The sequence below is a fragment of the Apodemus sylvaticus genome, chromosome 13, assembly GCF_947179515.1.
Source record: "Apodemus sylvaticus chromosome 13, mApoSyl1.1, whole genome shotgun sequence".
Classification (NCBI taxonomy): domain Eukaryota; kingdom Metazoa; phylum Chordata; class Mammalia; order Rodentia; family Muridae; genus Apodemus; species Apodemus sylvaticus.
In genome coordinates, this window is record NC_067484.1 from 32,079,503 (window position 1) to 32,103,827 (window position 24,325).

Consider the following 24,325-nt stretch of genomic DNA (forward strand, 5'->3'; position numbering starts at 1 on the left):
TTAATTATATTTGGAAAAGAGTGATTTTTGAAATACTGAGTCCAAGAATGTGAGAATGTGAAAATACCAATAATTGCCCAAAATTCTTATAAATTTTTTGTCAATGATAATTTTTAAAAGCCAGATTATATAACTTTTGAAAGGTTAGTGGCATGGAAGATGAGGGTCTTACCTTGACAACTCTACTTGGGAAGCAGCTGCTGGTTAGCAGAAGAGCTGGGGTGGACTTAGAGTAACAGAGAAGCAGAGGTTTGCTGAAATAAGATGAAAGGACCCATTCTAGAAAATGGTTGTGGCAGAAACCAAACAGAGAAAGGAATAGTAAAATTGAGTTTGAGGAAATAAGAGGAATAAAGAAAATTTCAAAATGGTAAGTAAGTCATGATGAATTTTAGATGATAAATTCAAGAAATTTATTATAAAATCTTTTACTGAAGAACAACCCACAAGTTCTTGAATACAAACCATTTCTTGGAAAAGGGAACATGGGCTGGGAGTAATAGCTCAGTGGTTAAGTGCATACTTAACATGTATGATGCTCTGGGTTAAATCCCTAGCACCAAGAAAAAGAAAACAAAGAAATAAAAATACTATTTGATTGTACAAAAGAACAAAAAATATCTTTAGAAATATACTTACTAGAAGATCCTAGACATTTTTCAGAACTTAAAGTAGTGTGTTCTTCAAAAACCAGCACAGTGCTATATCACTTCCATGTTTAGTAGCTCTAAGTTACTTATCCAAAAAGAGTTCATATTCCCAAGCACCTAGGAAAAGGTCTAGTAATCCTAAGTGCTATTAAGTATTTGTTAAGTCTTTGAATTTTTATAAAGAATGCAGATTTAGCATAAAATCTGACTAGTGCGATTCAATCTGACTTCTCATTATTCTGGTGTGTTCAATCTTTTAATGACTCTCTATTCACTTCAAAATAATGTCTGAATTCCTCAGTTTGGCCCACAGAGCCATTTACATTCTTGCCACTGTATAGCTGGGCCTTGGGAAATCATGCTATCTTTGTCCTGGTGTGGTACAGTCAGCCTCACCTCTAAGCATGTGCTGCCCTCCCTCCGACTTTTTCCAAGTAGCATGTAGTATGTGGTGACACTGCCAGTTCTGAGCTGTGTATTAAGAGGTCCTGAGGGGTTGGGGGGGTCTTAGAGGAGGGGAGATATTGGGAAAGGTTTTACCATTGGCAGTGTAAATGAAGATGATATTCAATAAAAAAAAATAATTTAAAAAAAAAGGAGGTCCTGACAGACTTTAGTTTTGAGATACAAGCAGAAGCAGCAGCAGCAGCACAGACAGGGAAAAGGCAGGACAGAGGAAGAGTCTTTCATCAATCCTTACACAAATACTATGATATGACAGTGAAGCCTTGTATTTATAGCCTTGGTCACCAACAGACTATAACTACACGGGAGACTCCAAGAAGGACCATCTGTAAACCCCACAGAATGAGATAGAATGAAACTGATATATTTTTGAGATAGGGTCCCTCTATGTAGTCTTGGCGGTCCTGGAATTCATTATGTAGGCCAGGTTGGCCTCAAATGCACAGCTATCCTCCTGCCTCTGTCTTTCAAGGGATGGAGTTAAAGGTGTGCTCTAGTATGCCCAGCTGATGCTGGTTTTTTTCATCTAGAGCATTCTGGACTAATATTACTACTTTATAGATAACTATATCACCATCCTAATGGCTGGCAGTCTTACCTTAAGACTCCACCCTCCAACAGTACTGGAGTATTTGTTCTCCCATACTTCGCAATTCCTCACTCACCAAGTCTGCTTTATCTACATGAGATCTCCTATTTGTCCTTGAAAATTCTCATTGAACCTTCCCTCATAAAGCCTTCCCTGAGTCCCCTAGACAAATCTGACCACCGTATTCTAGGAATTTAAGATCATTTTTCCATTTCTACTATGGCACACACCACATTCATTTTCCTACTTACTAAAAGGTAGCAAAGCAATGAGATATTTGATGCTTGGCAGACTTCACGATAAAAATTAACCTGACACTTGGTTTAACTTGTTCTTGTAATATCAATGTCTGTGAAATGGCATGTGACAGAATGAACCAGCAAGGAGCTACAGAATCACTGACCCCAGATATCAACTCCAACCAGCTACCAATTACATTAACCCTGAACAAGTTTTAGAGTTAAGTTGGGTTTTTTCTTTTCTTGTTTTTTGTTTTTTTTACCTGCCCCCTCCTACCCCCCCCCCCCCCCAGACAGGGTCTCACTGTGTAGCTTTGGCTGTCCTGGAATTTACCACTACCTGTCCCAAGTACTGTGGCACTACACATAGCCAAGCTTTCATCTACAAAAAATGAAGAGAGAATCTCTATCTCAGGAGTAATTACCTTGCAGGAAGTAAGTGATCACTCCTGCTGATGTTTCAGCATCTGCTCACCACTTCTGAGCTTGTTACCTGTGTGCAGCACGACCACATGTGCTTCTCACTACAGAAGACAAGCTACCGCTTTGTTTGGGTGACTACCTGGAATCTTACCACTAGAATAAAACGTAGCAGGCTTTTCTTTTTTTTAAAGAGAGGAATTTGTAGTCCCGTCTTCTTCACTGTTGCCCAAGCCTGTGATTAACACTGGGCCTTGCTGAACTGCTGTGGGTCTCAAATCTTAAAGCAATGCACTCTATTTTTGTACCACTCCTATTTAACAAGTTTGCTCCTGCTGCACTTGCCCCTCCAACTCAGTAAACTCTCCTAACTCCTAATGTTTTTATTGACTAACCTTTCAAAAGACTTTCTATCCCTATGCAGTTTTTACTCCCTTGGTTAAATTCTCCAAGCCCCAGAACTTGCTTCCTCTGGATGCGCACTGTGGACCCTCTCACTACTACAGGGTCTGGTGCACAGAATGGACAGGTGTAACAGCTCCCTCGCTTGCCTGTCTTCACATTAAAAAAAGAGATTTATTTACTTAAAGCTAAATTCTGCTACAGAAGAGCCACGTAACCGATCTGTGTGTCATCTTGGCTGTGAGCCTTAGCGTTAATGGCTCAGCCATCTTGAATTCCCACGTCTTGGCGTGGCTCCCCGGCAGGCCCCACTTCTAGGCAGACGCTCCTGCTCTGTTAGTTACAGACCTTGGCTTCTACTCAGGCTTTGCATGCAGTCTTCAGTCTATTCTCTCCTCAATCTGCTAGACAAGGAAAGGGTCAACTGGAAAAATTGAATGCTCTGAAAAAAAGCATTCAATTAATATTTCATTAATATTCCTTTTTTAATCTAAAACCAAAAGGGTATCAGGCTGGGCACTGAATTTTTAACCCAGCACTTGGGCTGCAGAGGGAGGAAGTTCCAGAAATTCACAGTTATCCTTGGATAGCAAGTCTGAGATCGGCCTGAGCAATGTTAAGATACTATCTCAAAAAACAAAAACAAAAAAGATAAAAAGGTGTCCAAAATTCTGATCAAAGCCAGATAGATATCATTTTAACCTGACTTCTGTACACCAGTATGTTCACTACTCCTGCTCTCTAAGCTCGAGGCTACTGAGCCTCTACCTACGGCTCTCCTGGATTGGCTCCCTTGCGCCTTGTTCTCAGAGAACACTTAGATGACAGCGTCCACTTAATCTTATCTTACTCCCTCCTCTTCCAGTTGTAGGTGGGAAAGCATACTTCCAGACTCAAAGCTATCTACATGGCAGTTTCCTAATTTCTACCTCATCAGAAAACAGCAATAACCACTTCTTCCTCTATGTAGCATGTATGTTTCTTTTGTTTTTATGTTTCTAGAAACAGAAATCACTCCTTAGAAAACCAACCATGAAAAACCAAAACCAAAAAAAATCACAAAACCCTCCAAAAAAACCAAAAATCTTTTTAAAGGCTTTTCTTCCATAATTTCTTTTTTCCAAAATAAAAATCTGGTATCCCTCAAATACTCATACATCAATCAAGTTAAATACTGTAAATTCCTTCATGAAATAAAAAATTGGAGTTAAATACTGTAATTACACTTGATCACGTACTTAAACTTAACTCACCCAAAGGCTGGCCAGTTTGTTCTTTATTATCTGGACAAGGATAAAAAAAAAAAAAACAGATGCTGTTATTCATAGTATATCTTCAGAGCTAACTAGATAAGAAAAGCAGTGAATGCAGACAGCAGAGGTACAACTAAAAGGTTATAAATAGCAGAGGTCACAGAGGCTAGAAAGAGAAGGGGAGACAGAGGGTGAACTGGGCACACAAACAGAAGGGAAGTGGATTTAATGTTGTACAGCATACTAGGGCAATTGTGTTTATAACTTATGAATTTAAGAATAGTTAAAGGAAAAGTTCTTGAAATCCCCAACCGACAGATTAACAGTATCTAAGCAGATAAAAATGCTAATTACTTGGACTGGGTCATTATATACTATACTATACACACACACACACACACACATACACACACATATGTATGTATTATGTCACAAGGTGGTACTTCATAAATATGAGTAATAAAAGAAAAATGTAGAATATAGTTACTAAATATCTAATTTATAGTTACAAGATTTTTGACAAAAAATATATGGGTTTATATTATCATACATAGGATGAAATCATATTCACTCTCCAGTACCACTAGGAAGTGACATAGGAAAAGATGAAGTTCAACTCCCAGTGTGCCCAATATTTGCAGGGAAGGGTAGTTTATCTGCACATTAATAATACAGAGGCTGTGGGAGCCTAGGATAAGCCTCGCCACACATCATTTTCTTTAAGCTTAAAGGTTTGGTTTCTTTGAATCTTGAAGAATAACGAAAAGCAAGCCTGGAAAGTATTAAAAAACTTAGTGGTGGGTAAATGCTAAAATTTTAATAAAGCAATTTCACAACTTTTTTAAAGGACAATACATAGGGGACAAAGGTAGGAAAAGGGATTCATTCTATCAATACCAAGAGAAACAATTACTAGGATATTTTCAAATAGCTGTTAGTTCAAGAAATTTGAAGCAGTTCTTACTGAAGTTCACATGAATTTGAAGATATGGCAGCAGGTGGCTTTTTGTTTTGCCTAATTTGCTCACGTACAGTCAGCAGAGTCCAGACAGAACTTACAGTACCAGACGTCTTTGAATGAAATACGCAACTAAGCAAGAGGAGTGCTGGAGGAGTAGCTCAGGGTACAGTGAGTAGCCAGTACATACCTGCCCTGCTCCCAGCACAAGCCCCAGCTTCATGAAACAAACAAAATCAAGCCAACTAATTATGGTAATAAAATAATGGGACTATCAGGCTTTCTGCAAATATTAAATATCCTCATGCCTTTTTTTTTTTTAAGATTTATTTATTTATTATATGTAAGTACACTGTAACTGATTCAGACACCAGAGGAGGGCATCAGATCTCTTTACGGATGGCTGTGAGCCACTATGTGGTTGCTGGGATTTGAAATCAGGACCTTTAGAAGAGCAGTCAGTGCTCTTACCCACTGAGCTATCTCTCCAGCCTTCTTCATGCCTTCTTAATGTATTTCTGATGATTTGATTAAATCTATTCACAGGTTTTGTCAGTGTTTTTCAGAATGCCCACAGCTTATGTTGGCATTCTCTGTCTTTACATAATCTTCATTACTGAAATGCCCTTTATGCCAGGTTTCTCTTTATCTTAGCTTGTTCGGAAATCCGTTCTGATCAAGCTTGCCTAGAAAGTGCCGCTGTTAGTCTCTAAATAGTTACAGACCAATGCATCTTTCTACCTCCAACTCTCTTCATTAGCTAACTGCCTTTCCGTTCTGGCGATGGCACCTACCCAACCACTCAGGGATGCTCTGTCTGACAGTTTAGAAATGCAACATGTCACTCATCAATATAGCCTAGCCTTCCACATTAAACAACGGGCCTCTTTTATACGGAGCAACATAAAATGAGTAAAAGGCACCACTGCTGAGCGGTGCAGCGCAGCAGTGAAACACATCGCACAGCGTGTACAAGACCCTGGGTTTCATCCCCAGGAACACACAAGAACAAGAGCAAAATTCTCAATTTTTTTTCCATTTATCTACTTGTTTTGTTTGTGTGTTAGGGCATGGTGCATATGCAGAGGTTAGAGGAAAATGTGCGAGAATTAGTTTTCTCCCTCCACTACGCGGGCTCTGAGGGTCCGACACAGGTAATCAGGTATGGTAGTGGGTACCCTGACTCACTTACTTATGGCTCAAGCATTGATGTTTTATTGTTATCCAAAATATTTTTTCAACCTTTATGGTCTTTTAATCAATAATCATTTTATGTGCTTTAAATTGAATTTCATGTAAATAGTAGTCTAAGAATGTAGGCAAGAATGTCCATAGCATCTTTACTAACTGTTTATAATACTTACCAGGATGCCCCAAATTATTTAATTCATCTAAAATGGAGTAAAAGAAAACAGATTAATTTAAAATAATCTGACTGCCAATTTCGCACAAATAATATAACTACGAGAAGCAGTTATGAGCTGTTATATCATGTTACAGTTCATTATTAGTTTAGAACTTTTCAAAGTTAAATGAAGCCGTACAAATACTGAACAGGTAAAAACACTTAGGATTTCTAAACTGTTTTACTTTAACTAAATTACAAAAACTTAAATAAACCCATTCATCATTTGTTCAAAGATTTATTATTCATAAATGATCTTTCAAAAATTAATAAACCTTTAATTAAAACACCAGGAGATTTGATGAGCCATTGTGGACTACTGTGGTGGAAGCTTCCTGTGTATACCAAACCTAGTTTCCTTATTATTAACATCTTGTGCTAGTATATTACTATTATTATAACATCTGTTTTCTCCCCAAATCTAAGATAGAAAAAGCATTTACTGTGTCTCCTTAGACACGCATGGCTGTGACAGTTGCTCAAACATTCCTTGGTTTAATGAGCAGTGGAATGTTTTCCAGTTGGGAGCTGTCTGTTTTACTTACGGTTAGATCAAGTACGGTGTGCTTTTGGGGGAGGCAGAAGTTTCAGAATTTACTTGCATCCTTCATACACTTTTCATACAGAATAGATAAATAATCTGAGCACAAGCCCATGAAACAGCAGTCATTATCAATGTGCTACTTATTACATTTTATAAAGACTAAAAATAAATATGAAATAAATTACAAGTGATACAGGGTTAATAAACCATTATATGGAAAATATATTCTTTGGTTTGTTTGCTTTAGATGAGGTCTCGGTAGGTAGCCCAGGCTGCCCTTAAGCCCACTATCTTCCCACCTTAGTTTTCATGTGCTAGATTTCAGTCACACCACCAAGGCTGCCCAAGACTGGTAATTTCATACCACATAAGATCAGCTTAAGAGTGGTATCAACCAGTGCACAGACTATGCACAATTTTTAATGTTTTTTATCTTACAGATTAGTTTCTAGATAGGTAGGTCAGCACCTTACTCCATCTCTTTTCAGTAAGAATATTTCAGACATCTGTAATACAGTTAGATATTTTTGTCATATTCTGTTTTCCATCTTGGGTGCTCTTTATTTAAAATTTGCATAGTCTCACTACCCTAAATTACAGCTGAGCCTCATGTTATTAAATATACCCCTTGTCCTAATAATATTCTAATGAGATAAACAAAATTAAATAGGGGACATTAAAATAAGATACAATAAAGGATACAATATTTATCAACCCATCAACTATATAAATGTCTAGTTTTGTAGGCTTCATGAGAAAAAAAGAGATGTTTTCCATTTGAAAATTTTAGAGCAACTCTATCGTTACATTGTCATCTCTATATTCCAAATAGTTATTTGAAAATTGTTGTTTGACTATGCTTTGTTTGTTTGCTTTGTTTTTTGAGACAGAGTGGTAGCCCTAGCTATCCCAGAACTCAGAGATCTGTCTGCCTCTGCCTTTCAAGTGCTGAGATTAAAGGCACGTGCCATCACAGGCCAGTTTGTTTGATTGTTTTTAATCATGGAAAAACAAAACAAAACAAAACAAAACAAAACAACAACAACAAAAAACAAAAAACCAAAACCAACTGCATAGTGAATTGTACAACTACAGAAATAGCAGGGCAGGGTAACAATCACATGCTCACTCTGAAGCCAAACAGCGGTGCTCTTTATTTATTCTTGGAGGTCTCTTAAGTTAGAAAGTTTAAACAAACAAACACACATGCAATTAGGTAAAAAATATAAGAGAGAAAAGGAGTTTGGTTAGGATTTCTATACACAGCTTCCTTTGGTAAGATTGACAAATGTGGGATTAGAACTTCGCATGAGAGAATTCTGGTTCAAACTAGGACTAGAATCAAAACAGTAATTATTAGTAGTTTGCATGCTACATACATAGAGATGAATGATAGGAAAATCAGGAAATGTATGATTTAACATTACTCATCTTACTTTACCCAAGTAGAACCTAAGAAAGACTATGTAACAGTTCAAGGAAGCAGCAATTGAAAAAATACTTTGCTACCCACAACCCTAATTTTTCAAATCAATGTGACAGTACATGAGAGGGAGGGAGTCTAAGGTTTTTTTTCTTTAATTACATTTCAAATGTCTGTTTTAATATTTACTTATTACAATTTAAGTAAATGTTTTGTTAGTTAAGTTGGACGTTTATGCTAAAATGGATTTTCAGTTCTCTTTCCATGGTGAAAATGGCATGTTACCAAGCTAAAACACTGTGGTTTTGAAAATCCTTATATTATTTTCAGAATATTTAATTGATAAAATGTATCAAATAATATATCCATCCTGTAATTTTTATAGAAATTATGTTTGCCTTTAAAAGGCATCTTAAGAAAGAAAATAATGTAAACAAATACTTATTTAATATTTTAAATATTTTATTATAATAAAATTAACATTAAGAATTGCAAATATCCAATATTTCAAATAACTTATAGAGAAGCTCTGTGTCATTTATAGAACAGCAAATCAGCTGAAGATTACTTTAGAAGTGTCTGCTTAATAGTGAAAATGTACAGAACTTTCAGAAGTAAGACCTGGTGTCCTTCAATATGAACGGCTTATTAGAGCTAGTATTTTTTCTATCACTGCACATAGTGAGCTCCTCTCCCCAGAGTAACCGGCATGCAGGAGACTTGGTCTGGAACCAAGGATTACACTACCTTCAGTGCACTCCACTGCCTCATCTGTTCTTCCTTATGTTAGAGAAAACAAATTTGAACATATTGTAACTCACAATCTTAGAAAGCGTAGTCATTAAGTAAACAGAGGCAAACACCACAGAATCATGTTGTCTAAGCAACACATGCATCAGTATTTCCTACTCTTGACAAAGTCATTGTAAATGTATTCAATGTAACAGAACAAACTCTAAAATCACATAATTCACAATAGGGAATACTGATAATTATTTTCATTTACTTGTCTCTGACTTTTTGTGTTTTACTGATAATCTTTTTCACCAAATCAATCTTTTTCTAATTCAGAACTACAAAAATGTTTTGATACAAATATTTATAATAATTTATAATACTAAAAATAACTAAAATCATTTTCAGTTATTTTGTTTTGGTCTTTGCACACAACTTAGAGAATTAATTTAGTATGAATTCTCTAAAATTCCTATATAAAACAATATAATTCCTTATATGTGATTATTAAATAGCATGGGGCAAAAAGCAGTAGGGGTTTTTTTTTTTTTGCTCACACACTCCAGTGTATAAAGCTTATACCTTATGCTTCAGAACTCCACTAGGGCTTACCTATGATGATTTCTACCTTCTTACTATCTTGACTGTCTCGGTCATTGTATACATGACACCAGTAGGTTCCTTCATGTTCTAGATCCACAAATGGAACCTGCATCAATATCAGAACATATAGTTTTCTCTTCAACATTAAGTTAAAAATTGCTTAAGGTAAAAGTCATTGTATTTAAAAAAATTCTCAAATACAGCATTTCCAAAAAATTATACATTTTTAGGTTACCATCGTTCGTTAAGCTAAATATAGTAAGCAAATGATAAAAATTATTCTAACAGTAAGTTTGGTACAGTAATATTTGACATTTTATATTGAAGCCTTGGATGAAATCCTGTCCTGTTGCAAATACAAGAACTAATTAATACTGAAACAGAGAACTTTATGAATTTAAGCAGTTCTTTTACATCTGTATTGTACCGTTTATTAATTGATCCCCCCCAAAATGAATTGCCTACCGTGTAATGCTTTTTTGTCTCATGTGTTAATGGTGATTCATCTTTGAACCACTGGTAGTGAGGCATAGGACTTCCAATAGCAACACACTGTAGCGACAGCGCGCTGCCTGGCATCAGCCTTTGGGACCTTGGTTCCACACAGATTTGCAATTTGGAATCTGAGATGCCATCCATACTTCCTTAAATTAAAAGAAAAATAAAATCTCTGAGTTGAACTTAAAACCACAAATTCCCTGTAATTTAAACAGATATGTCTAAGTCTATCCTTTAGTTTTTACAATCTTTAAAACCATACTTAAAGTGATTTTTCATGAAACTCCCATAACTCCCACAAATGTTAAGAGATGTCCTTTTTTGTTTGTTTGTTTGCTTGTTTGTTTTCGAGACAGGGTTTCTCTGTGTAGCCCTGGCTGTCCTGGAACTCACTCTGTAGACTAGGCTAGACTCGAACTCAGAAATCCGCCTGCCTCTGCCTCCCAAGTGCTGGGATTAAAGGCATGCACCACTACTGTCTGGCAAGAGATATTCTAAAGAGAAAAAGAATATTGTGGTGAACACAAACAGTTTAGAAATACTGAGATAACAGGTGGACATGCTCAAGAATATCAAAGTAAGGGGAGAACTAAGCTTGAATTAGAGATGTCACACTTAAATGAACTGGGCCTCAAGTATCAGCAGGTTCAAGCTGAGCATTAGACACAGGAATGAGAGGGCCCAGGTCATCTTAAGGAACAGACACAGATGGTAGAGAATGACCATCAAACCATGTGGAGTCATCTCTTAATGACTGTGTATGACATTTACTCTCTGGCGTCTTTTTAAATACACATTTAAACACACAAACGCGGGCTTCACTCATCACTCACCCTGGAAGCTGTCTGTCACTTCTGCCACATCACACACATCCAGCTGTGACCACTGGCTAAATTCAAAGGTGGAACTGTTGTTAACCCGGCAGACGTAAAAGCCTGCATCTTTTACATGCACGGTGTTAAAAATAAGTTCTGATGAATTTCCATATGGGATCTGCAAAAGATCAGTAAGAGGCCATGTGTGAAGAATTCATCAAAATCCACCTTACAATATGTACTGTGTAAAATCTATAATTTGACTGCAGACCTTTGAAAAGTATGTTTCTATTTTCTTCAAATTCTAAAATGTTTGCTAGTTACAAAATAAAAAGTAAGATTTTGAGGACTGAAGCAAATCCAGTCGTTAACAAATCCATCCATCAGAGAGGTTAACTGTTCCCCAGATTTTGAGGACCTCACTAGTAGGAATCCATCTGTTTAGTCATTAAAATAGTACACTTATTTATACAACTGCAACTTTTATAAGTAGCATACAAAAAACCCAAATCAAAACAAAACCAAAAAACAAAAACCCACTACAATAGAATGAAGAAAACAAACTAGCTATTATTTTCCTTTCTGGCCAAGTCAACTATGACTACACGGATGAACTATTTTATCTTGGCACTTCAGTTTCTCATCTACAAAATACTTAAGAAGAAATGATTCCCAGCTTCTCTGCAGTGTTTGGCTTCCTGGAGAGCAGAGACATGACAGGAAGGAATGGCCATAGTCAGGTTTCTTTCCTCTTGGTCAGAACTTGAGTAATGGTTAGTTTGTGCTCTCTTCACACTGCTCTCAGAGTAGAGTAAATCTATCGTAAACTCTCTGTTTTATCTTCATAAAGAAGAAAGACTTTCACAATGAGCAAACACTGCGAGACTTCCCAAGTCTCCCCTGGCTCTCCCAGAACACCTTTGCTTATTTGAGCATATTGTTTTGTTTCTTTGAGACAGGGTCTTACAGTACAGCCCCAGCGAGCCTTGAACTCTGCCTCTCTGTTGCCCGAGTACCAACATTAGAGGCGTGTGTGATCTGCCCAGAATCTCATCTTTTATGAAGAAACACACTTGCTTTCTCGTAAGTTAGATATATAACCCTCTAACTTAATTTAGCAAACTGCCATGCATATGAATAGTTTAAATTTTTTTGTGCTTATTTATTTATTGTATTTATGTGTGTTAGGACGCACACATGCACATGTACCATGATGTATGTGTGATGGTCAGAGAACAACCTTTGGGGATCAGCTGATCAGTTCTCTTTTTTGATCATGTGAGTCTAAGGGATGAAGCTTAGATCATCAGGCTTGTCAGCAAGAGCTTGTTCCTGATGATTTGCAGCCCCATTTTTTTCTTTCTTTTCTTTCTTTCCTCTTTCTTTCTTTCTTTCTTTCTTTCTTTCTTTCTTTCTTTCTTTCTTTCTTTCTTTCTTTCTTTCTTTCTTTCTTCTTTCTTTCTTTCTTTCTCTCCTCCTCCTCTCTCTCTCTTTCTTTCTCTCCTCCTCTCTCTCTTTCTTTCTTTCCTCTTTTCTTTTCTTTTTGAAGACAGGGTCTTTCTACATGGCCCTGGCTATCCCATAATTCACTATTAAAAGTAGACCAGAGTGGCGTTGAACTCAGAGATCCACCTGCCTCTGTTTCTTGAGAGTTGGGATTAAAGGTATGTACCACCATGCCTGGCTCCCATCTTTTTTAATTTTAAGATATATTTTATTTATATCATTATATATGTGCTTGCCTGTATGTGTATATGATCACCATATGCATGCAGCACTTGCAGAGGCCAAAAGTATCTGCCATGTTACTGATAAAAACCATACACAGGTGCTCAGGAAGTGCTCTTAACTGCTGAGTCACTTCTGTAGCCCCTACTAATCCATTTTACCTATTTGCAGGGCCCAAGCTCAGAATCTAAGGGGGAAAGTTTTTCCTTCTCAATAACCCATTTTCTCTGAAATTGTTCCTGCATTTTTTCTTGGTTTAAGCATGTTTCTTTCCTTTACCAAATCATTTTCAAAAACATATTCTAAATCCCTTCTCTCACAAATGAGCCAACAAACACTTTTGTCTGTGCCCCCTTCTTAGCAGCACTGAAGAAGTTGGTCTTATGTGGAGGTCCTTGATCCACTTGAACTTGAGCTTAGTACAAGAAGAGTTCTTCTGCATGCTGATCTCCAGTTGAACCAGCACTATTTGTTGAAAAGGCTATCTTTTTTCCACTGGATGTTTTCAGCTCCTTTGTCGAAGATCAAGTGATCATAGGTGTGTGGGTTCACTTCTGGGTCTTCAATCCTATTCCATTGATCCACCTGCTTGTCACTGTACCAATACCATGCAGTTTTTAATACTATTGCTCTGTAGTACTGTTTGAGGTCCAGGATACTGATTCCCCCAGAAGTTCTTTTACTCTTGAGAATAGTTTTAGCTATCCTGGGTTTTTTGTTATTCCAGATGAATTTGAGAATTGCTCTAACTCTATGAAGAATTGAGATAGGATTTTGATGGGGATTGCATTGAATCTGCATATTGCTTTTGGCAAGATGGCCATTTTTACTATATTAATCCTGTCAATCCAACAGAATGAAATATTTTTCCATCTTCTGAGGTCTTCTTTGATTTCTTTCTTCATAGACTTGAAGTTCCTGTCATACAGATCTTTCACTTCTTTCCTTAGTCATCAGGGAAATACAAATCAAAACAACCCTGAGATTTCACCTCACACCAGTCAGAATGGCTAAGATCAAAAACTCAGGAGAAAACAGGTGCTGGCAAGGATGTGGAGAAAGAGGAACACTCCTCCACTGCTGGTGGGGTTGTAAGCTGGTATAACCACTCTGGAAATCAGTCTGTCGGTTCCTCAGAAAAGTGGGTATGATACTACCAGAGGACCTGGCTATACCACTCCTGGGCATATACCCAGAGGATTCACCAGCATGTAATAAGGACACAGGCTCCACTATGTTCATAGCAGCCCTGTTTATAATAGCCAGAAGCTGGAAAGAACCCAGATATCCCTCAATGGAGAAACAGATACAGAAAATGTGATATATTTATACTACAGAATACTACTCAGCTATTAAAAACAACAAATTCATGAAATTCTTAGGCAAGAGGGTGGAATTGGAGAATGTCATCCTGAGTGAGGCGACCCAATCACAAAAACATGGTATGCACTCACTGATAAGCAGATATTAGCTCAGATGCTTGGAATACCCAAGACACAATTCACATATCAAATGATGCCCAAGAAGAAGGAAGGAAAGGCCCCTGGTCCTGGAAAGGCTCAGTGCAGCCATGTAGGGGAATACCAGGACAGGGAAATGGGAAGGGGGTGACTGGGGGACGGGGAGGGAAGAGGGCTTATGGGACTTTTGGGGAGGGGGGATCCAGGAAAGGGGATATCATTTGAAATGTAAATAAAGAATATATTGAATAAAAAACAAAAAACAAAAAACAACAACAAAAGAAGTTGGTCACCCCTTTCTTCTTGAAATACTTTGCTTTTTATTCTTCTAACTCTTGTGACTGCTCCATCTTTTAATTTCTTTTACTATACACTCTCATTGTTGTCTCTCTAGATATCAAAACTGAAAGTGTGATTCACTTGCATGTATAACAAGCATGGTCTGAAGTTACACTCTGGGTTTTCCTCCTAGAAACAGACCTCGCCAGTCTTCTCAAACGAACAAAAAACTTACAGAGTAGACATGGCCAAAACACTCACGTAGAAAAGCAGGGAGTCCTCCTTAATTTTTCTTTTTTGCTTCTTCATGCTCTTCATCTGATTTATCAGTCTGGCTAACCATATCCTCAAAACACACGCTGAAGATTCACTTTCATTAATTCACTGAGACCACACAACAGGTATTTTTCAGCAGCCCAGGCAATAAATAACCTGGTTGTCTTGTTGTTCTCTGCCTTCTTCAAGCAACAAGTTTATATGTAAAAACAAACAAACAACCCCTCCTCCCAAACATAAATCCTTTTTTTTAAATCTAGGCAGTGGTTTAGAAACTGTCTCAGAGAAAGAAAAATTCCTTGTTTAAAAACTCTGCTGGTTCTTCATATCCTGTTATCATGTTGCTTATATTCTTCCTAGCTCTAAACTCACAAAAAATGACCAGCCAGCCAGCCAACCAACCATCCATCCATCCAGCCAGCCAGCCAACCAACCAACCAGCTAACTAACCAACCTAAGTAGAATTAAAAGACATTTAAAAATTACCTCTTTATTCATTTTGAACCATTGATATTGTACAAAAGGATGTCCAGTTGCCCGGCAGCACAGTTTTACAAACTGTCCAGCCAAAACTGCTTTGGATTCTGGGTTTACGGTGATCTTTAATCCTAAAAAAAGAAAAAAAAAAGTAAAGCTACAAAAGAGAGTTTCTCTTGCTTATATGCAGAAAACAAATATTTTACGAACAGTTTTCATATTCATTTTTATCATAAATAATTTATTTCTTCTCTGTCAGTATGTATCTTCAGCTGAAAATTTTATAAAACAAGAAAAAAAAACCTTAACTGCAAAAGACTTTGATATACTCTACTTCTCTATGGTTGGGAAGAAAAATTCTTTGCCACGTTTCTCCGATTTTGAGAATACTTTTCCCCCTACACTCTAACATGCTAAGATCAGGCTGCACCTTTTAAGACACCTGCCAGGGAGACATCATATTACAGTTCTCAATGCCAACACACACAAATACTTGGTCATAAACATTCATATGCAGCATTTCAACTATGTTAGAGCCTACGTAGCGCACATGAACTAGCGACCTGAGACCTGAGAAACTGAGTTGGTGTCTAACTAGAAGCTTCACTCTGACTCGTGTTCACGGTATCTACACACTACCAATTGAAAAAGGCAGTTATCAACATCTCCCAGCGACAAGCCATGTAACCTTCAACAGTGACCTGTCTGCAATAATGGTGCAAGAGCAGCACAAATGTCATGGAAGTAACCAAGCACTTTTGATTAGATTTAAGGCCTACTTCATGAGGTGTAACCCATTGTTGACATTGCGAGTGACTAAGAACCTGAGACTAGATAGGTCATGGGCCAAGGAGGAATACTATTATTCTGCAAAAAGAACATAGCAATAAAATGACCTCTAACGACATATTGCTATACTCATGGATCAGAACACTGTTCAACCCTCGTCAGAGAAGCTGCTAACTCATGGCAACCCTCTTACTTCAGCTTCCTTGACTGCTGGGATTACAAGCAGGAGCTGCCATTCCAGGTGACTCCTGTAACTCTGTGAGGCAGAGGATGCCCCATCCACCAAGCATGAGCACTGAGTAGATGGTGTAGTGCATTAGGCTGGTGGAGTCAGTCCTTATACTTTAGGACATTCATTGTTTAGAGACGGGCAACAACTGCACGTGGGTCATGCGCATTAGCAGTTCACTGTTCCTAGCCAACAGGCTTAGCTGAGGAAATAGAACACTCAATACAGTGCACTCCAAATAAGGTATGTAAAGGTATGTGGCAAAGCAGAGAATGGCTGGGATCCATGTTTCCGCCCTCATCATCTAGGACCCTTTGGGTCTGTGATCAAGTCTGGTTACAGCTCCAGGGTCTGTTGGCTCTTTTTCTTATCTAACCAGTCTATTTTTGTTTGGTGATCCATGCGGTTCCTGGAAAGCTGACTCAGCTAAGAACTCCATTCTTAGCTTCAAGCCAAGCATATCAGCACATTCCATGTGTTTGGCTACAGTGACAGTATTAGGGACAAGGAGGTGAACAAAACTAGTTAACGAGAATAAACCTGCTTTTTGCTTAGGATTCTGGGACAATAATAAATGAGACTAAACATCCAGCAGACATCCTAGGCTAGGTGAGTGTTAGTCTTGGAAGGAAGTCAGTATCAAGAAAGACAAACATTAAACTTACAGCTCTTCTCTACTTCTTAGGAAACCTTATCTACTTCTGGGTGTTTCAGGTAGAAACAATATATTACCTTCAAGACATCAATTTGAGTTTGGGTTTCTCATAGGTGTAATTGACCACTTACTACTATATCTTATGCCCCTAATTTCTCATATTAAACAAATATCACAGGGCTGGAGAGATGGCTCAGTGGTTAAGACTGTTTAATGTTGAGTAATACATACATCCTCTGTGAAATACAGAACTCACCATTGGGTAATTCAAAACTACCTATAACTCCAGTTCTCAGGTTCCTATGCCCTCTGGCCTCTAAGAGCACCTGCATACATGTAGTGAATATACACTCATGCAGGTGCATACACATAGACATAATAATAACATCAATAATTTAAAACCATAATCAATTTGGTTAAATAAACATTAGTACACCAACATTATGTAAAATAGAGACCATCAAGTCCATAGTTTTCAGCCTTCTAGGCTTGACTGGATTCTTTGCTCCTAATGGGACATATGACCAAATGGAATCCTGGAAAGGACGCTTGCACTGCTGCTGCCACCAGGCAATGTCTGTTTATTTGAAACAGGATCTCACTATGTAGTCTAGGCTGGCCTTGAACTCCTGATCTTCCTGGGAATTCAGACATGGACTACTGTATCTGTACCTGGCCTAATCAAGCAGCTTTGATGACATGCCCTTCCTCTCTTGATGTTACTATAGCTGATCAATTCTACCTGCATCTGTGCAGCTGCATGGAGAACGGACTGTTTTCTAATTTTTAAGTATCCATTTCTCCAGCCTGTTTCCTTCTTTTTCTTTTAAAGTTTGCATTTTATTTTCATTTGTGTGTTTGTGTTTCTGTGTATAAGTAGGTGAGTGTAGGAGATGTCAGAGGTAGGAAGAAGACATTGGATCCCCTGGAAGAACAGCAGGTGCTCTTAACTGATGAGCTGTTGTCTTTCTAGCTCCTTGTTCCCTATTCTTCACATGACTCTACATGAAAAGTCTCATTCAATACAGGTGTAGTAAGAAAAATTCATACAGCTAACATTCCAAAAGTATTACAATGATAAAAAATAGTGAGCATCTGACCTCACTTTACCTCATCCTTATATACACAGACATAAAAATCTATACTGTGTTTTGGGCTATACTATTTCAGTGTATGTTATAGAACATCTAGATACTTTAGCATACATCTTCCTAGAATATAGGTGTCTTCTGGACTACAATATTATGGCGTAATTCTCTAAGATCAAATATGTGGGCTACACTCAATTTTTTTATATAATTGCTTAAAAATGGTTTATATAGCTTGCTTCTTGAATTACAATCCAACATTTTTGATGTCTCAACATGGGGGGAAGGGGAATGAGGCTCTTCTATGCATTTATATTTTCCCACAAGTACTGAACACAATTTACCTGGTCAAAAAAAAGGTGCTCTCCTCTAAATCTGACTCCATGAATCTCTGAAGACTAGTCCTGAAAGGCGGAAGAACCTACCTGGGGGGCTGAGGAGCTGCAGAACCTCAGTGTGTTCCAAAGCCTGTAGGAAGTCGCTCAGTTCTGTGACTGTGCATCCTTTTTCACCCATTAGTTTCAGTAAACACAAACTCGGGCTTCCCTCTGGCTCCAATACTTTAAGAGAACACTGTTCCAGGTCCAGGCAACTGAAACAACAGATTTAATTAATATGTCTAATATCACAATTCACATATCAAATGATGCCCAAGAAGAAGGAAGGAGAGGCCCCTGGTCCTGGAAAGGCTCAGTGCAGCAGTGTAGAGAAATACCAGGACAGGGAAGCGGGAGGGGGTTGATTAGGGAACAGGGGGAGGGGAGAGGGCTTATGGGACTTTCGGGAAGGGGGGAACCAGGAAAGGGGAAATCATTTGAAATGTAAATAAAGAATATATCTAATAAAAATAAAAAATAAAAGCAAAAAAATATGTCTAATATATAGCTGGACCATTCATTGTAGGCACTGTACAGAAAAGCCCTTGGGTGGGAGGAAACTCATTATATGAAGAAAGCTAGGGCCCTTCCTCCCTCCTTCCTTCCTCCTCCAGCATTCCTTTCCCTTCTCCAGTCTCTTCCCTCTTTAGTGACTATAATTATTAAGTCTGAAGGATGTGAAAAAAATTTAGTCTCGATACAGATCAACCTTTCATCCTTCAGTTGAAAGTGAGGAAAATTTGCTTTACTGGAAAGCCAGAAATTTGCTTTACTCTTTCCTTCCTTCTTATGATTTAGTTAGAGACAGGGCCTTACTATGTAGCTCTAGCTGGCCTGGAACTTGAAATATAGACCAGGCTGACCTTGAATTCAGAGAACTGTCTCTGACTCCCAAATGCTGAGTGCCAAGTCACCACCCCAGGCCCCGCCCCCCCCCCCCCCCAGGTTCCCCTCTTCTCCCTTCCCTCCCCATCCCCCACTCTCCCTTCCCTTCTTCTCTCCTCCTCTAGTTTTGTCGTTGTTATTTTTTGTGATAGTGTTTTTTTGTGTAGCCTTGACTATCCTAGAACTTACTCTGTAGACCAAGCTGGCCTGGAGCTCACAGAGATCCACCTGCCTCTGCCTCCTAAGTGCTGGGATTAAAGGTGTGCACCATCATTGCACAAACATTTTTTTTTAAACAAAGAAAGCATTTTTATTTGTCTATCACAGACTCTACAGTTAACAGTTGCTGTCACAATCAGGCACAAAAAGGTTTGAAAAGCTATAGATAATCACTATTGGATTTAACCTCCCTTGATTATTTTAGAGAGTATTTCTGATATACTTCCAGATGAATCTTAAGTATGATATATGTCCAGGTAACAGAATTACAATTCCCTTAACTTTTTCTTTAAAGACAAAGCAGAATATGACCCACAATGAAGGCTCTAATTAGTAGATGAGATGCTGCTGCTATCTGCAAATAAGCCCCCATCTCACGAGGCCATGATAGCATGAACAGATATGAACAGTGTGAGAAGTATTAAGAACATAGACGCTAATATCTCAAAAAGACACTAACAGGATAATCAAAGTTATAAAGTCAGCAACTGAAAAAAGGCCCTTGTCAAAAACCATACATTAGAAATAAGTTACTAAGTTTTCAAAAGAATATGAGATTCATAAATACATGAGTGTAGTATACAAAACACACGTTTTAGGATTCAGAAGTTTACCAGATACTGACTGATACATGAAATTAATAATGCCATTTCATCAGATATAATCAAGGGATGTCTCAATTCATACAGAGAAAAAGCTTAATAGCCAGAGTTTTCCTTCCTAACAAGGAGCAAAGATCAAATTAAATACTTTTGTTCCAAAACAAGGTATAAAGATAAGAGTAGGATTTTGTACCACTTTGTTTTTACTGATTTTCCACATGGACACTCACTGGCTTTGGGCTAAAGTGATGTGTATACACACCCAACTTTTATTTTTCCTTTTTAAGTTATGTTCTTATAAGAGTGTCCTTTGATGTGGTTTGTATAAACTTGAATATGGAATTTAAAGAATTTCTTTATCACTAAAACAGGTGAACTTTGCTTTTAAAAATTATTTTTAGATGCTATAGAAATGGCTCAGTGGTAAAGTGGTAAAGAGAACTCAGCGCTCCTCTAGGGATCTGAGTTCAGTTCCTAGCACCCAGATTACATAGCTCACAACTGCCTGTAACTGTAGCTCCAGAGAACTTGTTCTTTTCACTTTAGACAGAAAAGCAATTGGAGGGTTTTAAGTAGAGGAGCAAGCCTACCTTAAGGTTTTTACTTTACTGTTCTAGATCCGGGGTGGTTTCAGGCTTAAAATGTTGTGCCTCAGTCTCCCCAGGGCTGGAATGGTAGGCTGGCTGTACTTCTCACACCTCACACACCTTTTCTTTGAGGCAGGGTTTATGTGTCCTTGGCTTGTCTCATAGACTCTATGGAGAGGACCTTTAACTTCTAATTCTCCTGCCTCTACCTTCCAAATGCCAAATACAGGCATTTGCTACCGTATGTGGTCTATGTGGTGCTGGGGATGGACCCCACGCACACCAGGCAAACATTCTATCAACTGAGCTACAGTCCTAACCTGTTTATTAATATTTGGAAAGAAGCATTGTTACCTGTTTAGGACAGGTTGGAATGCGAAGTAAAGGAGAGAGAAATCAAGAAACTATTAGAAGAAATTGGGTGAGATATAAAGGCTTAACCTTAACCTTGTATGGCAGTGGATGCCATATTCTAAATATATATTAGACATAGAGCAATTAGAAATTACTGAAAAAAATGATGTGTATACAAGTAAACTCAGGGATAACTGGATTTTCTGGTCTGAACAGCTGGAGAGATGTAGTAGTGACTTAGATATAGAACATTAAGGGGAAAGAAGTTTATAGGAGAGTACCTATCAAGTTTAGGTCACATTACATTTAAGATGCTATTAATCACTTGAGGAGATGGCAATAGCCACCTGGGAAAAACAGATATTTCTCATTGTAACCAGCCTGACTGTATTTAAAACCCTGAATGAAGGATAGTATTAGGACATTAGGTCGAAAAGCACTTGGAAATAAAAGCATGAGTTCCTGCACACTTCAAAATTCAGACTGATGAGGCAGATAATGTGGGACAATTTCATTCATCTTTTTAATATGTTTCCATTTTAAACATCATCTGCTTGAGGGTAGGACCTGTGCAGCTAAAGAACATCTTCTACACTGCAGACGAGCAGCAACAGATGGTTTCCCCTTGGTTCATGTTTCACAGCTCCACTTTCCAGCACTCTGCTTAGAGGATTTAGATACTTTAAAGCTTTCTGCAAGTTCTGCCAATCCTTGTAGTTTAGCTGTTCCACTCACCACCAATTAACATATGTTGGCACACTAAGAGCATGTCTAAACTGGATAAGGCACCATCCAATTTTATCCAAGCAGAGGAACATGCTTTTAATTCCTGCACCTAGGGGCAGAAGAAGACACAGGTAGCTCTGTCTATATAACAAGTTGTAGGTTAGCCAGGGCTATAGAGATCCTGTCTTAAAAGTACCTGATATTAGATCAGTTTGAACAGAATCAGGGGTGGTGGTTATTGGAAACATAGACTACACACAAAGATTCAATCTGAATCATCAGAATTCACACCAATAATCACACCAATAATCAAATGTAAAAAATATTTCCAATATTCCTAATCTCTGGGGACAGTGCTGAATGGACTCTTCCTATGATTTATATTATTAAATTCTCATGTAATTTAAAGAAAGATGTAAAGACTGAGGGGAAAATGTGACATGAGACTGAGCATGGTGGCACTCAAAACACAGAGTGGGGAAGGATCATGACAACTCTGGGGCTAGCCTGGTCTATGTAGTAAGACCTGGTCTCAAACCAATAAAAGAAAAGAGAAAAGTAAACAAAAAAGGCAAAAATTTGAGATTAGGGCTGTGAATTCAACGACTGGGATGAGCACTTCACATTCCCCAATGACTTCATACACCCTCAGCCAGACTCTCACACTGCAATCAGAGGAAAAGGCCGTTATGACCTTCTATCATCGGGTGCTTTCCTTTCATGAGTATGAAGTCATCTGAACTTTTCAAAAACTATTAAAAATAATAATAAGAATCACCATCTGACACTGTGTATCTTTTTGGTTCATATATTCCAGGCCCCAAGTTTTCAGTGCTAACTTCTGTTAATGTTTTTGAGACAGCATCTTATTATGTAGCACTGGTGAGCAGAGAACTCACATTGATCTACCTACCTCTGCTTCCTGAATGCTGGGATTAGTGTGTACCACTATGTCTGGCTTTCAGTACTTTTTTATTTTTTCAGTACTAACTTTTAATGGCAACTGATTCTTCTGATCTCAATTGGTATTAGTTTAGTATTTCCAGATTCTCCAATCCTTGCAACCCCAATTAATCCACACAGAGCTATCTAACCATCATCTTGGAAGACTCATGAAACTATAAAACACAGTTTTATATAAACTATATAAAACACCATATCAGACTCTCTACCTTGAATTCTAAGATTCTAAAAATGAACAATAAGTAATTGGCTTTCTTTCTACACTACTCCTTTTAAAGTGGCTTCAAACTTTTCTCTAAGCTCCCCCCCACCCCCCAAACAACAGTTAACACTATAGTTTACTCAGCAAAATTGTAATGAAGGCTTAGGAAGAAAAACCTAATAGCCAGCATTAAGTACCCACTCCTTTTATAGTCCAGCAGCCATGCTTCTTTCAGGCAGGGCTTGGTATATTGACTTCTATGTCTTCATTACCACGTTGGCTCTCTCCAGGAAGCCTAGGGCCTACTGTAACTGGATTTACAATTAACACTCTAATACTCTGCAGATCTACCCGCAGAGGAAACAATGTCTTGTATTATGTAAGTCTAGAAGTTGAGAAGTTTATGAAGCTTGAATGATACTTTGGACCTACTTTGTATAACCCAAAGCCCAAGGTATTTTTCCTAGGACAGAGCTCAAGTCCTTTGTCTGCTCGGCGTTGCCAGTTCCTTGTCTGTCTGACCTCTTCTGAGACAGGGTCTCATGTACCTGGCACTGCACTTGAACTCCTTGGTCCTCCTGCCTCTACCTCCCAAGTGCAATGATTAGAGGTGTGTGTCCAGCTTAGTTTGCCATTTTCTGATTTTTTTTTTTAAAAATCAGGCAACATGAGCCTTTTCTACTTGAGCAATAACTCCATAGCAACACTCTCTGCCTCAGTCCTAAACTCTGAAGCTCACAGCTGTTGGGAATGCTAAAGCAGATCATACTTTTAAACAGCACATTGCATATATTACGTGTTCAATAAATGATATTATTTACACTCAACTTAGCATTCCATGTTACTGTGATTGTTCCCAAACAATGGTTGATTAGACCTTCTAGCTAAGAAGAAGCACTCGACAAATACAATTTTGAACAAAGGACTTCTCTCTCTACTTAAAAAGTATCTGCCTAAGAGAAGTTCTATGTATAGCACAAAATAAGAAATGACTTCTGTTCCTAAGCTTATCAAGATGTATACAAGTAATTACAGTAAAAGTCAAAGCTGAGTTATTTGACAAGACAATGGAGGAGTTAAAGGACAGGCTGAAATCTTGACAACGGTACAAAGCAGTGGTCCAAAGTTCTGTCAGGCAACACCTAGTGCAGTTCCTAAGACTACTTTCAGATTGTTTATGAAGTTAAAGCATTTTTTAATAATAATATGAAGACCCTATTCTCTATTTAAAGGAAAAGTTTCTAGAGTTCTGATACTTATGATACTGCAAGAGAATGAATCAAATGTAGAAAAGAATATAGCTCTGCCATTAAATGAAGGCACCATAAAGATGTTCAAGGCATTCAGTAGTCTGCACCAAGAAGACTGCTGCAAGATTCGAAGCAGACTGGTTGATAATAGTCTACCTCAGTCTACATACAGTGAGATCC

At 38.0% G+C, this 24,325-nt stretch overlaps 1 protein-coding gene across 4 annotated transcripts in view; it reads right to left on the reverse strand.

The window, feature by feature from the left end:
* Malt1 (MALT1 paracaspase) overlaps positions 1-24,325 on the reverse strand; it is a 51,289-nt gene that overhangs the window by 25,594 nt on the left and 1,370 nt on the right. The window contains exons 2-9 of one of the 4 annotated variants that reach the window (XM_052201422.1): positions 18,406-18,572; positions 15,229-15,350; positions 11,018-11,177; positions 10,152-10,330; positions 9,696-9,792; positions 9,096-9,128; positions 6,341-6,367; positions 4,004-4,048 (exon numbers count right to left, since the gene is read on the reverse strand). In XM_052201422.1, the coding sequence (XP_052057382.1) occupies positions 4,004-4,048; positions 6,341-6,367; positions 9,096-9,128; positions 9,696-9,792; positions 10,152-10,330; positions 11,018-11,177; positions 15,229-15,350; positions 18,406-18,572 (830 nt within the window). The remainder of the gene's footprint in view (positions 1-4,003; positions 4,049-6,340; positions 6,368-9,095; positions 9,129-9,695; positions 9,793-10,151; positions 10,331-11,017; positions 11,178-15,228; positions 15,351-18,405; positions 18,573-24,325) is intronic. The other 3 variants (XM_052201423.1, XM_052201425.1, XM_052201424.1) reach the window with 3 other exon arrangements.